The sequence below is a fragment of the Bacillus rossius genome, chromosome 14, assembly GCF_032445375.1.
Source record: "Bacillus rossius redtenbacheri isolate Brsri chromosome 14, Brsri_v3, whole genome shotgun sequence".
Lineage (NCBI taxonomy): Eukaryota > Metazoa > Arthropoda > Insecta > Phasmatodea > Bacillidae > Bacillus > Bacillus rossius.
Window position 1 is genome coordinate 25991619 of NC_086341.1, and position 15975 is coordinate 26007593.

At 38.8% G+C, this 15975-nt stretch overlaps 1 protein-coding gene across 1 annotated transcript in view; it reads right to left on the reverse strand.

Annotated features, from left to right (window-relative positions):
- LOC134538734 (protein wingless) overlaps positions 1-8376 on the reverse strand; it is a 130951-nt gene extending 122575 nt beyond the window's left edge. Inside the window, exon 1 of the mRNA XM_063380194.1 lies at positions 8264-8376. Within this exon, the coding sequence (XP_063236264.1) occupies positions 8264-8376 (113 nt within the window). The remainder of the gene's footprint in view (positions 1-8263) is intronic.
- Positions 8377-15975: the final 7599 nt, after the last annotated feature.

Consider the following 15975-nt stretch of genomic DNA (forward strand, 5'->3'; position numbering starts at 1 on the left):
GAATATAATATTTTCACTCGAATTACCTGTGAACATGTGCATTAATGTAACGGCGCTGATTATTTTTTTTTTCAAAATTAAATTTAAATAAAAATCTTTATTACTTACAAACCTATTTTATTGTTTAACCATAGGTATTCATCGTGATATGCTGCATAAGAAATATAATACATATATACTCTTTTATAGACAAATCATTGTCCATTTATTTTAAGTTAGTCATTTCATTAAAAAAAAATATCATTTGGGTGAAATTTAATCAGAAGGAATTTTTTTTTACTTACTAGCATTTTAAATCTTACTATAACAGAACATCATTCTGGCAGCTTCTGCAGGATTATTCTAAAGTTTTTCCATGTTTTATTGGCTATTGTTTTCGTGGTTCCGGACGTATAAGAACATCCACATACATTTCACTTCCTCTTAATATGCTCCCAACTCCAGCTGAAGTGTGTTTGTGTTTATGTGTGTGTGTATATATCTGTGTGTGTGTATATATATCTGTGTGTGTGTCTGTGTGTGGAACCCCGCGATTAGCCTAAATTTGCGACGTCTATATAAGGACAAGGAAATTCTCCAAATATGTTTTCAAAAGTGTTCAATCAGCATCTCAGCCCTAATCAGCCCTACCTACACACCAGGGTACTGTAGAACGCCATCTCAATCAATTACTGATCCATTACGACAATTTTTTTTTGTCGTTCTAAGTACAATGAAATTTCCTTTTCGCTGTATACGAGTATTTCGCCAGTATACTTTATAATCTACATTTTATCCACTATTGAAACAAAAAGTCAGACTAATATTTACTACTCAAATGTTTCAGTGAGTATTAAGGTTTACGTCACTCACATTATATGTAAAATTTAACAGTCAGGAAAAAAAAAATATGAGTTTAAAATATTAACCTGATATTTTTATATCCGCATTGTATAACGTGTTGAATGTATAGAGTATACGGCAAACGTTTGAAGCATAAAGGAAATGTCCTTTTTTTAGAACGAAAAATGATGTAAAAGTGCAATAACTAAGTATGTCCACTGTACAGAAATATTCGTGTAATATTACCAACATTTGTACATTTGTACAGTAAATTAAAACAACTGGATAAGTACAAAATAGTGTTTGAAGTTATACCGCGTTCGGATTCTTACCCGAGCATTTATTATTTGCGTTGTTTCAGTACCTCCAATAGTTAAAGTTATTTTTGTAAACCGTTCCCTGAATATTTTTCCAGTACTAACTGTCAACATAAATAAGTATAACAAAACGAAATGAAGCACAATTATTGAATATTTGTTATCTTTTCCGTGATTTATAATCCTTGAATGAAACATCAATTAAAATATAAAATAATGTGCCATAATTTGTAATAAATATTATCAGTAGGTATCAGTATTATCTCGAAAACGTATTTCATGTATGCAAAAATAACCATAGCCGAGTTTTATACAAAGTTACAATATCTTTCTTGTGGTATTACGAACAATTTCTTAGCAACTGGTTTCCACAGGAATCTTCTTTAAACGTACACACGAAATGTTTTATACGTAATGGATCGATTTGCCATGGTGGTAAGGCACTGAACTCTCATTGGAGAATACCCGTCCTATAAGACTTAATGCCGGGCTTACCATTATGATTTCTGTTTTTCCATGATTTCCCGAAATAACTCCAGCACAAACAAAAAATTATTGTACCTACCTACCTTTACAAACGTATTCTTTGGAAACCAGTTGCCAATAAATAGTTTCTAGCAGTACAAGAAAAATACATTAAATTTCTACATGGCTTTACGAAAAGTTTTGAAACCATTGAAAATATAATCGGAAATTTAAACAATTTTGGTTTATTAAGTTTTATTAAGAATGCTTATTCGTGTGAGCAGTAAATTCTGTAAAGCTATTCAGGGAACGGTTCGCAAATAATTTTATCATATGTATATACCGTTACTGGGACAAATTGCGAGCAAGAATCCGAACCCAGTGTTACTGCAAAAGAGCTGTTTTCGTATAAATGTATAAATTTATAAGTTTTGGGATTTTTACAAGACCACATATTTTTGTTCTGTTTACTATATATATATATATATAAATATATATTATATATTAATATATATAATTATATACATATTACATTGCGGATAATTCTGGGTTGGTTCCAAATTGCAGGCCGTGGTCAACATCCCCCCCCCCTTGACCCTGTCTCTGCTGTGTTGCCGTCTCTGTCGGCGAGACGCTAAAAACCAGAAGAAATAAAAATTAATAAAGTAAGGTGTAAGGTGGAGCAAAGTCGTAACGGCCACGCATACCCGGGAGCACATAATAAGTGTTCAGGACTTAAGGGAAAAAAATTGCTCAATAAATCCGATTGGGGTCTGTTTACGAAAAGCTTTTAAGAATTCGTTCAGGACCGAGAAGTAGTTCGAATTCCGGAATTTTTTATTTTTTTTTTACTTTTTTTAGCAGAGTTAATAGGCGTGTTTTCAGAGTAATTTTTAGGCATGAAACACCCGGTACAGAGTCTTGATAGCGGTCTTTTTTCTTTTAAGTGACTTGCATTACAACTTTGTCTTCATTTTTTCCGCCATAAAATGTTATGGTTGCCACTCGGATGTCAAGGTGACGAGAAGACTGCGCGCCTGTCTTGTGCTTAGAGGCGTTTCCGCGGTAGAAGCACCAGCGAGTGTCGCAGTTATACTACTATCGCTGGCACTTAAAAAAAACGCGTGTGTAGTCTGTGTCATCTAGCTTATCCGAAATGTGACAGTTTTTGAAAGTAAATTGGCAGCGGTACCCATTTTCCAAGTGTCGTTAGGAAAGCATCAAATGGCGTTTATTCACGAACATAGACAACACATGGAGTAGTTAATGAACACGTTTTGGCAGAAAAATAGTGGCAGAAAGATACGCATATACCATTGGTATTACATTTTTTTAAATTTATTTTGAATTTTTTTATAAGTAACATAACACAGACATCAGTTTTATGGCAAAATAGTGGGCAAACGCTATTATTAGTTTACACCGGTGATGATAGAGAACCTTCTAATTTTTAAAGGTCATTTGGAACTTTTCAACAGGCTATAATTAATAATATTTACCACACTATCCAGCTTTTAAACGTTTCTAGCGAAGGCACTAAATATTAATATGTTTAATTTATGTTACATGTTTAGCTGCATAGGTATATCAAATAAAATGTCACATTTGTAACATATCGGGTTCTAGCCAATTTTATAGAAGAGAAAAGTTGTTAAATTTAACTTTATAGTAACATACTAAATTGAACGCAGCTGAAATACTTATTTTGTTACAGATTGCCAATAAATAGATTATGAAAGTTAGTAAATTGTCATGACACGTGTTTACAAAAATGGGAAGGTTTTTGGAAATCGATAATGGTATTGTAAATAAACCCTATGTGACATTTTAATTCTTCCCTATGATAATGTAGCCTACATGATTGTTTTACCTATAAGACATAATCCAAATGTTTTAAAACTAAAATTTTTAATACAAATATTTTCTTATTGTGTTTAAATGAGAGCTTTTACTTATATCTGGTATGTTATGAGCAATAGTAGGCAATTTTAGTATTAAAATAGCTATGCCAGTAAATTCATAATTTATAACTAATTAACACCATTTAAGTTGTGTCTCCAAATAGTTCAATGACTGCAATATTTCAAATAATTTTAGTAAGTTATTAAATTTAAAGTATGCTGCTGTCAAAAAAAGTAATATATTTCCAACTGCACAAATGAGTTAGATTCAACTGCAGATGTAAAACTATTGAATACTATATATAGGTATAGCCTACATGTTTTTTGATACAAAATTTAACGAACTGCCAAAAACGTCGTGAGTCTGTACAAAATGTCAAAGAGCGGGCCAGGTGTATTACGGCATAGTTGAATGTCTGGGCGAGAAACGATTGTTTCAGTTTAAAAAAATAAACACCGTCTTAGTTTAAATTATATGATACAGAAAAGTGAATGATGGTTAGTGCTGAAGTGTATAACTAACGGTTAAGAAGTTGTAGATTTTAAACTGTGTGTGTAGAAAGTTTTCATTTAACTATGGCATTGTTTTCATTAAATTTTTACATTATAAACTATTAAAATGTATGCGCGGTGTAAGTCCTAAACTTTGTAAATTGCCAAATTTCAATTAATAACTCATTTTAATTTCAGGAAACATAAATTTGATTTGTATTATTATCTAGCATTGCTAATGGATTGTAATAAAACACGCTTATACTTTTTTTTTACTTTTACAGTACATTGTAATATAACTATTGTTATATCATTTCTCAGAAGAATCACAAAAATATAGTCCATAGTATCGTATGTGTACCTGTAGATATATAGGTGTGTGTATATATATATATATATATATATACACCTAATCTATTTTTTTCAGGAGATAGTGACTCTTGTCAAGTGATACTTATTACTGTGTTTGTGTGTTCAAGAACATTTTGAAATCCGGAAAATGGTTATATATTTTGTTTTGTAATATAAATAAGTTATTTATAAGTTAAACAACTTAAATAATAACAAATTATCTTTGGTGAAATAAATTTAAATTGAGTGAGGTATTTAGCAAAATGGGAGTAACTAGAGTATCAGCATGAGTATAACGTGCTTATAAATATTTCCAGTATTTACCTATGTATGCTACTTTAATATATAGTGTTGATGCGTTTTTCTACTTTTATTAAATATTTTTCGACGTGACGTCTAGTAAATAGATGAACGCCGGCTGCACGCACGAAAAAATGTCCCGTAACGCAAATTGTCCCGTTACGATCTGTCCCGTTACGCTCATTGTACGTTTGCGCAGCATCTATGTATCTCTCTTCCACTCGATTGGAACAACCATCGATTTTACTTTTTCGAGGCACATTAAACTTGAAACACTCCCATTCGTATCCTACTTTCCTATTATCGTCCTATCCTTAACAGAATAACATAGATTGGAAGAAGTTAAATAGCAAACATGTATAAAAGTTATAGTTAAAATAATCTCTTCGTAAAAGTAATAAACATATTTGATTTAATGAGTGCAAATAAAAGTAAATTTATCAATTAAATTGGAGATTTCATTTCACTCCTTTGTATCCATACAAAATAGTGATAACTGAATAAAAAAATTCAATTTTATTCATAAAAGTATGCAATCATTTCATCAATGTTTTGCTATGACGTTGTCACGTTACACTATTGTCCGTAAACCGACTTTACAGACAACCAATTTTTTATTTTTTTTAATAACATTGCGGTTCTTAAAACTCATGTTTCAGAAAATTTAATCACGACTGAATTTTTCCGAGGACATGCTAATGCATTGAGTACATGGAAACTACATGAATAGCAATCAACATCTTCATAAATCTCCGAGAGAGAAAATAAACATGGATTTTTGGCAGCACTTATTTGGGAAAATTTTTCTGACAGATGAATGAAGTCGTGTTATGAATCGCTCGGCTAGATGCGTGGCGTTGACGCACGAATGACGGATGGAGGTGACGGGCTGTTGTGATTCCGCTTTAAGCCTTCGGCCACTGTTGTTCTGATAGGAGTGTTCGTAAACGGCTTCACGTGGTCGTCAAGATTTTCGCAAACAAACGCCATGGTTTCTATTTGGCTAGGAAATGGGAAGTTCCACAATCACTACATTCGAGAACTGCCAAATCAAAAACAAGTTAGGACAAGCATGACACATGACTAGAGACCTGCAAAATTCGCGGATACATTCGGTGATCGGCTAGAATTCAAACACATATACCTCTTAGATATAATTTTGCTATTGGCTTTCTGTTCATCTGGACGAATCTCAACCAGTTATAAACCCTCAACCAAAGAAGGATCGAATCACAGACAAACCAGCTGATATGACTCGAGACCTGCAAAATTCGCGGATTCATTTCGTGTTATGCTAAAATTCAAACAATTATACCTTAGTGCTGCTTCTGCCATTGGTTCACTTTTAATCTGGAGGACTGAGGGCCAATTAGAGACCCATAACTCATAGAAATGTCGAATCACTGGCCTACACAATCGAGACGACTCACAAGTCAGCAGCCAATGAACAGTTGGCATTTTCCCTAGTGTGTAGAAGATATTGGAGTCTATCCTGAAGGTCATTGAACCCGCAAATTTTTCCGGTCTCTAGATATGAATTACAAGTCGGCAGCCAATGAACTTGCGTTATTTTCCCGAGTGTACAGGAGTATGTGCAGTCTATCCTGAATACCATCGAAACCGCGAATTTTTCAGGTCTCTACACATGACTGTACGTCCCAGAAACAACATGGCCATTTGGAATTTTGGTGGCATCTGCCAGCATCGACATGACTATTCGCACAACCGAGAACTTCGTTTGTGAGCACTGAAATGGAGACGGACTCTTCGTGTGTGACGGTAAAAGTGTTTTAGGTTGAATGAAAATAAAATTTTATGAGTGTTTCTAAGAGAACCTGCACTCTTGTTGCATGACGTATATTTAGGGCAAGCATTTTTCGTGAACAATAATCTGAACGCCTATTAGACTGCAACAAGGTATACCCGCACCAGTGGTTTCTTCCTTGTGATTGGCGACCGTCTGCGAGAGAAGTCATTGCCATATTTGACCGAGCCACTCAGGACTCGTTTGCTTCCACACTGAATCACTGTGATTGGTGTTGATACTGTAGATAAGATAAAGGAGCTACATAGTCACGGCATCAATCGCTGCCGATTAAATCACATGATGAATGTTACCATTCCTGACAGGTTGTGTATGTTGTGATTTGTATAGGTACACAGTCGTAATCAGCGCGTATTAAAATTCAATTCGTTGTTTAATTTATGGCAATATACCTGTATTCACACATTTAATTCAATGATCGAACTTGTAATTATGTTCAAGCTTCCTAATTTGTGCCGCTTTGGGTTGCCTAAATGGTCCATTCAACTTATTTGGTCCCGAAATTGAATCAATTTAAGGGTATTAAAATTTTTTTAGTAAAATGTATTAATATATTTTTTTTTAACTCTAGGGTTTTTATTGTGTCATATAAATGTACACTGAGTAATAACCATGCATAGTTTTCATTTAAACAAGTGTTTAATTACTAGAGACCGGAAAAATTTGCAGATTCATTTCGTGATAGTCTAGAATCCAAAAACGTTTGCCTTTTTACCGCATCAGTGATTGGGCCACAGTTTATCTGAATGATACTCGGCCAATGAAAAACCTTTAACAAAAGAAGTATCGAACCACGAGCATCCCAGTAAACAGGTGTCACGAGTCAGTAGCCAATGAGCAGGTGTAATTTTCTCGCGTGCATAGAGGTTCATGGAGTCCATCCTACAGGTCATTGAAATCGCGAATTTTTCCGGTCTCTATTAATTACACGTAATTGCAACATTTCGAAAACTGATCAAATAAGATTTTCCCTTAGTTAACGTCACTGGTGTCCGAGCGCTCACTTGCGTGAATTACGCCTATGGGTCGAGTTTTTAAATGATTTTTTTTCCCCAAGCCAGCGCGGCTTCATCCGCGACGAAGGCTCTTGTTATTCTTGGCGGCTCTTTCTGACGAGAGGCTGTGTGGTACGTGATCGATGGAAGACAGAGTATGCACAGGATCCTCGCGACGGGAAGAAAAAACAACTCCTCGGAAGGACGGCAGAGGAAGTTTGGAAAGGGAGAGGGGGGGATAAATATTTTATCTAGCCAATACCGTGTGTTAAACCGGCTATGAAAACAAAATCAATCACACAAGGCGCGCGTGGTGTTTTATTATTATTTTTTTTTAAGAGTTTAAGTTAGATGGGAGGAAACCGCTTAGGTGTTATCTTTATTTTATTTTAATTTTTTTTAAATTTTCGATTGGAACCGACGGCAGCCAACAATTTTTTTCTTTTTCCCACCCCTCTGTTTTTTTTCTCTCCTCCCTTCAACGGGCTAACCTCATCGAGAAGCTCCGCGGAGGTTAAATATTTGAAGTGTACTTCCCAAACAAACGCGGACAGCCGCGAAGAGTTGACGGAAAAATATAGAAAGAAGGTGGCCGGGAAGGGAAGAGGAAGGAAGGGGGGTGGCTCAAGCGCCCATCGAAAGTGTGTGTGGAGGTCCTCGAGTTGGTGAAGGAGAGGGGGGAGGGGGTGGGGGGAAGATGCGGTCCTACCTCAAACACGTCCAAGAGCGTCGCGGGCATTCCAGATGTGGGTGGAGGGTGTTTGAGGGGGCGAGGAGGAGGGTGTAGGTACGTACCACCACATGCTACCTCGACCTCGGTTCTTGTTCTTGCTGGCCACCTCCTCCGCCAGCGCGACCAGGGCCATGAGGAGCGTGAAGACCACCAGCGGCGCCCTGCTCCTGCTCATGGTCTCTGCTCGGCGGGACGGCGGACGAACTCGCGAGTCGGCGCACGCTCCCCCCGCCACGCACGGGAGCCCGCGTCAACGCCGCACGCCGGCGACTCTGGAAGACTTGTTCGGCGCGCGCGGCACCGGGTACCTGCCGGACCGCCGTCGACAGTCCTGCCGTCCGTGCGGCCGCGTGCTCCCTCCCCTGCGGGCCGGAGGGGGAGTCGCGAGGGGGCGGGGCGTCGGCGTCGGCCGGCCAACCGCGGCGCGGCCACGTGACGGGGCCGGGGGCGGGGCCCGGTGCGCGCGCCGCGGTTCGTGCGCCACTCACCCTCTTGGAGGGGGGAGGCGGGGCCTGTATCCGAACCACTCACCGCCGCTGCGTCATTTCATTATTCGCCGGAAACTCCTCAGACAAGCTCCGGCTGCCAAATTTATCATTTTTAATTTGATTGGGTCCATTCAACGTATTTGTATGTGTTAACTTCATCTTCTGGTTAAAAATAATATAACATTCGCTTCAAATAAAAACCGGTGACTTTGTTATTCTGTTGGTATTATGACTGAAACAGCTATTTTACATAATATAGGCATAAATTGTTTGTTTTATTTTGTAGCGTATGTTGAAAATAACATATCGTCACTTTCCAGTTAACACGAAATATTTAACAATCGTCTCCTATGATTAGATTAGTTCGTATTACAAACCTTTAATCTACACTCATTCCAATTTACGACCAAGATGGACACGTTATTTATTGTTCTAATACTATAAATTGTTCTACATCATTTTAACTAATAGTCTACTTCTTGGTTACTTTGTTTCGTAACATTATTTTTTTCTTAAATTAACAGGATTTCGTATTATGATAGCCAGTGTTTTGCGTGCGTTTATGTGACATGTGTTTGTTGCTTACTCTTCCGTCGAAGTTTCCAAGCGAATCCCATTATTTTTTAACGTTACAAGAATCCTGGTCACCGAGATCATGTGTGTATAATAGAACTTGCATTAATTCTGTGCCATACTATGCATAGCACCTACACTACGATTTTAATAACATAGACCTACAATATCGTATAGACTTACACAGTAAATATAATATTTAATTAGCCAATTACCTATTTTGTATATACTTATAGTTTTACTATGCGCACAGGAATATCATCATACAATCACTGCCGTTCATAAATGGGCAAAATGTATGATAATGTTATATATATATATATATAGGTATATTTACATATACACACACGAGCTGGGTAAGTAACAACTTTCTCGCCAATTTTTTTTTGTGTTGCTTTTACTATTTGTTTTCTTTGCCAGTTTTTTATGCAGGTTACAGGTTATTGTATATTTTAGTCTTTCTAGTGCGTGTTTTCTGAAAGTGCTGTGATAATTCATGAAATTCTTATGGTTAGTGAATTTCCGGTTATAACTTAGGAAAGTCTACAGGGTTAAACTCTTGGGTACATACTGATACCTATCAGGTAGCATTTTTATAATAGAAGTACAGTTCTCGTGCCTGCGTGGCGAATGGTTCCACAATAAAAACAGAAATGTACCCGCGCTAAGGACCCTTCATGTCATGTCTATCATGTCTACACAGTAGGCTTCTGTGGCCAGTTTCTACCACTAACTTATTATTGGCTTCAGGGTTGAGGTCACGTTGTGGAAATGATATGGTGTGTCGGGCGATTCAACGTCGCCTTGTTGCAGTCATATTCAAGAACGATCAACAATTAATCGCCTGTGAAAATGGGTGCCTTAATTTTTACGCTGTGCCAACCCACCATCCAAGAAGCATTAAGTCTATCCCACAACTCCCACAACTTAAAATCACTTACGATCAAACATTTCATGCGCAAAAACACGTAGCCTCTTGCCTTATATATATATATGTATATATATATATATACCTATATATATATAAACTAATCAAGGCGTAGTATCGCAACGCAAGTATGGTTCAGCTTCGAACTTTCTTGTGTTTCGGCTTACGTTTTCGATGGCCGTATTTGAAGAGAAGTGTTCCGAAGACTATTGAAGACGCAGACGAACTATTCGCATAGTATAATAAATAGCAAGATGTTATTTTTATTGTACAACTTACATCATTTTTCACTTGTTAAATTTTCACATAGTAAAAAAAATAACACTTTTAAAATAAATTCTTGAATTTTTTTTTTTTGTTTTGTTTTCAATATTAATATGAAATAACAAAAGAAACGGGGTAGATTTTTTTTACAATTAGAGATTAACACTTAATTATTAGAAATAACTGTGATTTTTATTGCGTTGGTTGCATGTTATAACCCAGTCTTTAAGTATTTTGGAAACTATAGAAACGAACGGAAAATGTAATATTTAAAAGGCGGTAATAATTGTAACCGTTTTTTGGAGAGAGTGAAGTTTGGGAAAGAATCCCCATTTAATGGCGAGGGCTGACAGTGGAAAGGGGGGAGGGGTAGGTTTGCGGTACGGCGTTTAAGTGGGTATAATCTTCCCAAACTAATAGTCGAGTACGACAGGTCCCGAAACGCAGGAAATAAATTTCCGGGAAGTGTCAACCGTCGTTGGGGCGTGCGGTTCGCTGTCGCGCGCGGACCGCTATTAAGACACCTCCAGGTTCCTGACGGGAAGAAAAGGGGTTATTACCGGCGGCGGTCTCTTCCGAGGACCGCAAATTGCGGCGTGTGGCGCGCGAAACAGCGCTGAGCGAGTAGGGTGTCCCTCCGGAAAGAGGGGTTCAGTTCCAATGAAGAGATCCTCGGGTTTACCCCGACAATCCCGTTCAGTGGTATCCCCGCCGTCAAAGGTCGCAAGCTTTCGAAGCACGTTCGACAAACGACTCTTTCGTTGTTTTGTTTTTTTTAGATACTGGGCTTTTACACCAAACGGGTGTACAGGACCGACCAAAAGTTTAATACCATTAGTAGAATTGAGTCTCCATCTCACACGCGAAGTTTCGTTATTACGAGGGGCAGGCATTTTTCGCGAATAATTTTGAACCCCTATTAGACTGCAACAAGGTACACCCGCACCGGCGGTTTCTTCCTTGTGATTGGCGGCCTTATGCGAGAGAAGTCGTTTCCTTGTTTGACCGTGCGTTTGCTTCCCCACTGAATTACTGTGATAGGTGTTGTAACAATCGTCATGCGCCTGAAAGAAATTCACCCAATTACGAAACAGTGACGATGCTACAGTGTTTTAACTTATAACTAAAGACCGGAAAAATTCGCGAATTCATTTCGCGATAGGCTAAAATACAAATAGTTATACCTCAGTGCTGCCTCTGCTGTTGGCTCGCAACTCACCTGGATGACTCTGGGCCAATTAGAAACACCAAACCAAAGCTTTATCTAATCACAGGCTGCTACGTTGGGACGTCTCATAAGACAGCAGCCAATGAGTGGGTGACATTTGACCGAGAGTAGTATAGTTTGGGGGCTCCGGGGACACGGGTCCTGGGTGTGGTGCCTGTGGTGCCGAGCCACATCTCTGTCACCACATCCATCTCTGACGTCACGGCGGCCATCTTGGAGGAGTGTAACGGGACATAGCGTAACGGGACAAGTTTGACCTTGACCTTTGACCCTCAAAATTCGCCAAAATTGGGCAAAAATTGCCCAAAATTCCTCAAAATTCACCAAAATTTACATTTCTGTGGAAAAAAATTCCGCCAAAAAATCTCAAAAAATTCCACAATTCAAAAATTACGATTTCGAAAATCCTCAAAAGTCGTTTTGCCCTAGAAAGAACCCAAATTCCTAAAAGCGGCTTAAAACTCCTAAGAGCTAGCCGCTCTAAGCCGCCGAGGTCATGACCTTGAAAACTAGGATGCCATGGCAGCCATTTTGAATGATGACGTCACCGTTGCAATTTCCGTTACGGCCGCCATCTTTAAAATCTTTATTTATTATCCGATTTTAATGAAATTTTTTTTAAAATTTATAAAAAAATTAAATAATAAAATTTTTAATAAAATATTTAAAAAATAAACATTTACGACACGGAGTTCGGAGTCCTCGGTTCGAACCCGACGAGTGCAAAAAAAATTAAAAATGGCGACCGATCCTTCCCCCGTGGTGGCTGCAGGCAGACTGACTCCCACCACTTTTTTCATAGCATATATATCATCCGGCAGTATGATGTCATGTACGCCATCTTGAAATTTGGACGTCATCTTGAAAATCTTTATTTATTATCCGATTTTAATGAAAAAAATTCCAAAATTCATCAAAAAATTAACGTATTTGAATTCTGTTTGATTATATCGATGTACGTCCTTGGTTCGATTCCCGAACGATGCAATAGTGTTTAATTTTATGTAAAAATAATAATTTCAATAAACCATGTTCAACATATTTAAAGAGACTCTAAATCCTCTATGACCATCATCCTATCAGACATCAAGACCACCATATTGGAAATTCGTAATTTTTATGCTAGAGATTCGGGAAATGTTCAAAATTCATTAAATAAATTTGTAAACTATATACTGATTGATTGGATCGACTAAGGTCCTTGGTTCGATCCCTTGTCGATACAAAACAACATTAATATTTTAAAAAAGTACCACTAAAGTGTAAGGTTCGAGAAAATAAAAAACACTGCAAGTTCTTTTAAAAAAACTTTTATTACATACATACTACACTACTACAAGTACAAAAAAAATACACAGACAAATTACTAAAGTTTTTTGGATTCCTCGATTGAAACAGTCTTCTTATTGTACGGACTAAGCCTTTTACATGACTTTAAATGTCTATCCGATCCAGCCATCACCGCATCCAGAGACGTACTGAAGTCCATATCACTTATATAGTCTCATTAGCCGGTACAACACATGAGTCGAAACAATAACCATGTTCATTAAACGTGAACTAAACTTTCTCGGAGCATTTTTTATAATGATGATGTAAGCTGTCGAGACGTGAAATTAGTTTATTACATTTTATACACTGAAACAGTATTCTTTGAGCATTATTCTGACAGCTGCTCCTTTCATGTCTGCGCGCATTTGAAGTTCTAGTAAATGATGCGTCATAATATTAGAATTGATGCGATGCACGCTCTTCATGAATTGAAGTCTGGAATGCAGATGGTGAAACTTCAGCTGATGATGGAACAGCACGTATCGTTGTCTCCTCTGCAGTCGGTATCGAGATCTCCACCGCTGTCGTGGTCTCCTCTGCAGTCGGTATCGGGATCTCCGACTCCATCATCGTTGCTGTCATCGAGGTCCCCGCTGCTGTCGGTAAACAGTCTATTCCGGTCGACATAACTAAATCTCACGAAACTTAATGGAGAGAGCACGTCCGTACTGCACCGCGGCCAGAGGTGAACTGCGGGTCCAGTCGTCTGAACCTCGCTTATATACCCGTGGTCTTCTGGTATACTACATGAGTCAAAATATTGTCTGTATTTAAAAAATTCTTATTAGGTACCTAAAAATTGTAGAAATAAAAACATACGAGTTCAAGTTTTACACATTTATTTATAAAGAGTACACAAATACATATTAGGTTAAGGAATCAAGCATTTTCACAAGCAAAGTCTTTAATGCCGCACGAACTGACACGTCGACTCCGGTTCCAACTGGTTCGTTGACTCCGGTTCCAACTGGTTCGTTGACTCCGGTTCTAACTGGTTCGTTGACTCCGGTTCCAACTGGTTCGCAGGCCACAGGAACACAGGTTTCCAGCTGGTCATCTTCTGCGACGTTGACAACTCCGACAAGACATGGTCGATGACGTCTGTGACCACGTCTACGCCTGGGCTTTGGCTCAGTGCTAGTTGGGACAGATTCACTGCCTGAACTGCGACGACGAGACGCACACCGTTTGGACGTCTGCGTAGATGCATCACAGGTCGCAACAGGTTGCAACACGTCCATGTTTGGTGTTGCACATGCAGACGAGGCGACTACCTCAGCGATGCTAGCAGGAAGGATTGTGTGTGGTCTCATGTGATAGACGACACAGTTTCCAGGTTCGCAACAAGCTACCAGCTGCTGAGTCGGTTCGTAGGACACAGGAAAGTGCGCAAACCGCCAATGCTGAGCACCTCCATCACAGGTTTCTGTATATGTACGTAGATACCCGGAATCCCAGTAGCTGTACTCGACACTGCTGAAGCTAGGTCTTGCGCTCACGTACACGTTAGCAGGATGAAACGTAAACATCTTCTTGCAGGTCGAACGTCAACTGAAGGCACGTACGTATGTACGCCATTTATATATGCAGGCTCCTACTAACATTGTGTGTGCCATTTCTGCATTAACTGCGAGTTTGTGCAGGCACAGACACGTTCAAACTTGTCACGTAGCTGCACGTCGTATATTGCACTAAGCTTGCGCAGGGAAGGACAGCCGTAGTCGGTCTGTAGGTCTACAATTACAACTGACGCATCACACAACTTGCTCAGCCATTTCTTCTGTTCCGGTCCGGCAACGTAGATTATTTCGTTTTGAACTAGTAAATCTTCAATAGTGTTTTTCACTTGGTGGTACGGAATTTTTCCTTCGTCCCACTCCAGGCCATGGTAATATTTACATAGCCATTCGTTCGATTGTTTACTTTTTTCTTCTAGTAGTTTCCACTGATACGGAGGTCGGAAAGTGCGAGTTCGAGTCTTGTCTCCGGAGGTGACGCTAATTTCCTTGAGCACGAATCCATTTTGACTCTGGAAACCTTGCAGGTTGCAGTACATGTTGTCGCTAGCAATGCTCGGTCGTAACTAAATTATTATCGAAAACGAAACAGTATTTATGTCAGGATTTTCACAAGTTTGTCTCGACAATTGTACGATGCAAGCCGATCGTGAAGTATCAGACAAAAAGCATAGGTGTTTGGCGGAATATTTCCGCTAGTCGTTATCTCGATCCTACAGTCGATGATGTTTGAATTTATTCGATCATCCTGTTTGGAAACGTCAAACACCATTAACGGTGCCTTGTTCTTGAAACTGTCAGGACTCAGTATCGGTGACTGTCTCTGCCCATAGTAAGCTTGCTGAAACTTGGCATACATTTGATATGCTAGAAGAAATCTTCCACTTTCAAAGTCCATGTTCATGTCAACGTACGGATAACTTTCGCTGTTTAAAAATATTTTTACATTGCGTATTTGACAGTTATCGAATACCGAGCGACTTACTCCTGCATTGAGCTGTCTTCCGGTCTGAAGCCCGACGATGATGTATCTTGGTTTTTCCGTAGCGAAGCTGGACTTTACTATCCAATTCATACGCTGACTATGAGGCAAGCCAGGGTAAGTTTCCAGGCTCCAGGATCGGAATGGTACATCGAAGTTCTTGCCATTTTCTATGTTCTTCAACATCTTGACTCGTTCAACGGTGCTCACTTGGATGTGGGGCAGCATCCACTCGATAGACTGTAGTGTTAGCGAGACATCTTGAGGGTTTTCTGCAGCGGCGACAATTGCATTAATGTGAGTGTTGGCTAGAAGCAGTACGAGCTCTTGTTTCGAATTAATGATTATATGATTGTAGTCCTCAGCGAATCCAAGAAGCATGGACAGAGGAACACAAACTTCGAACTTCCCTTCGGCATAAACCGGAAGCTTATATTCATCCTCGAGAGCCCAACCGGCCAT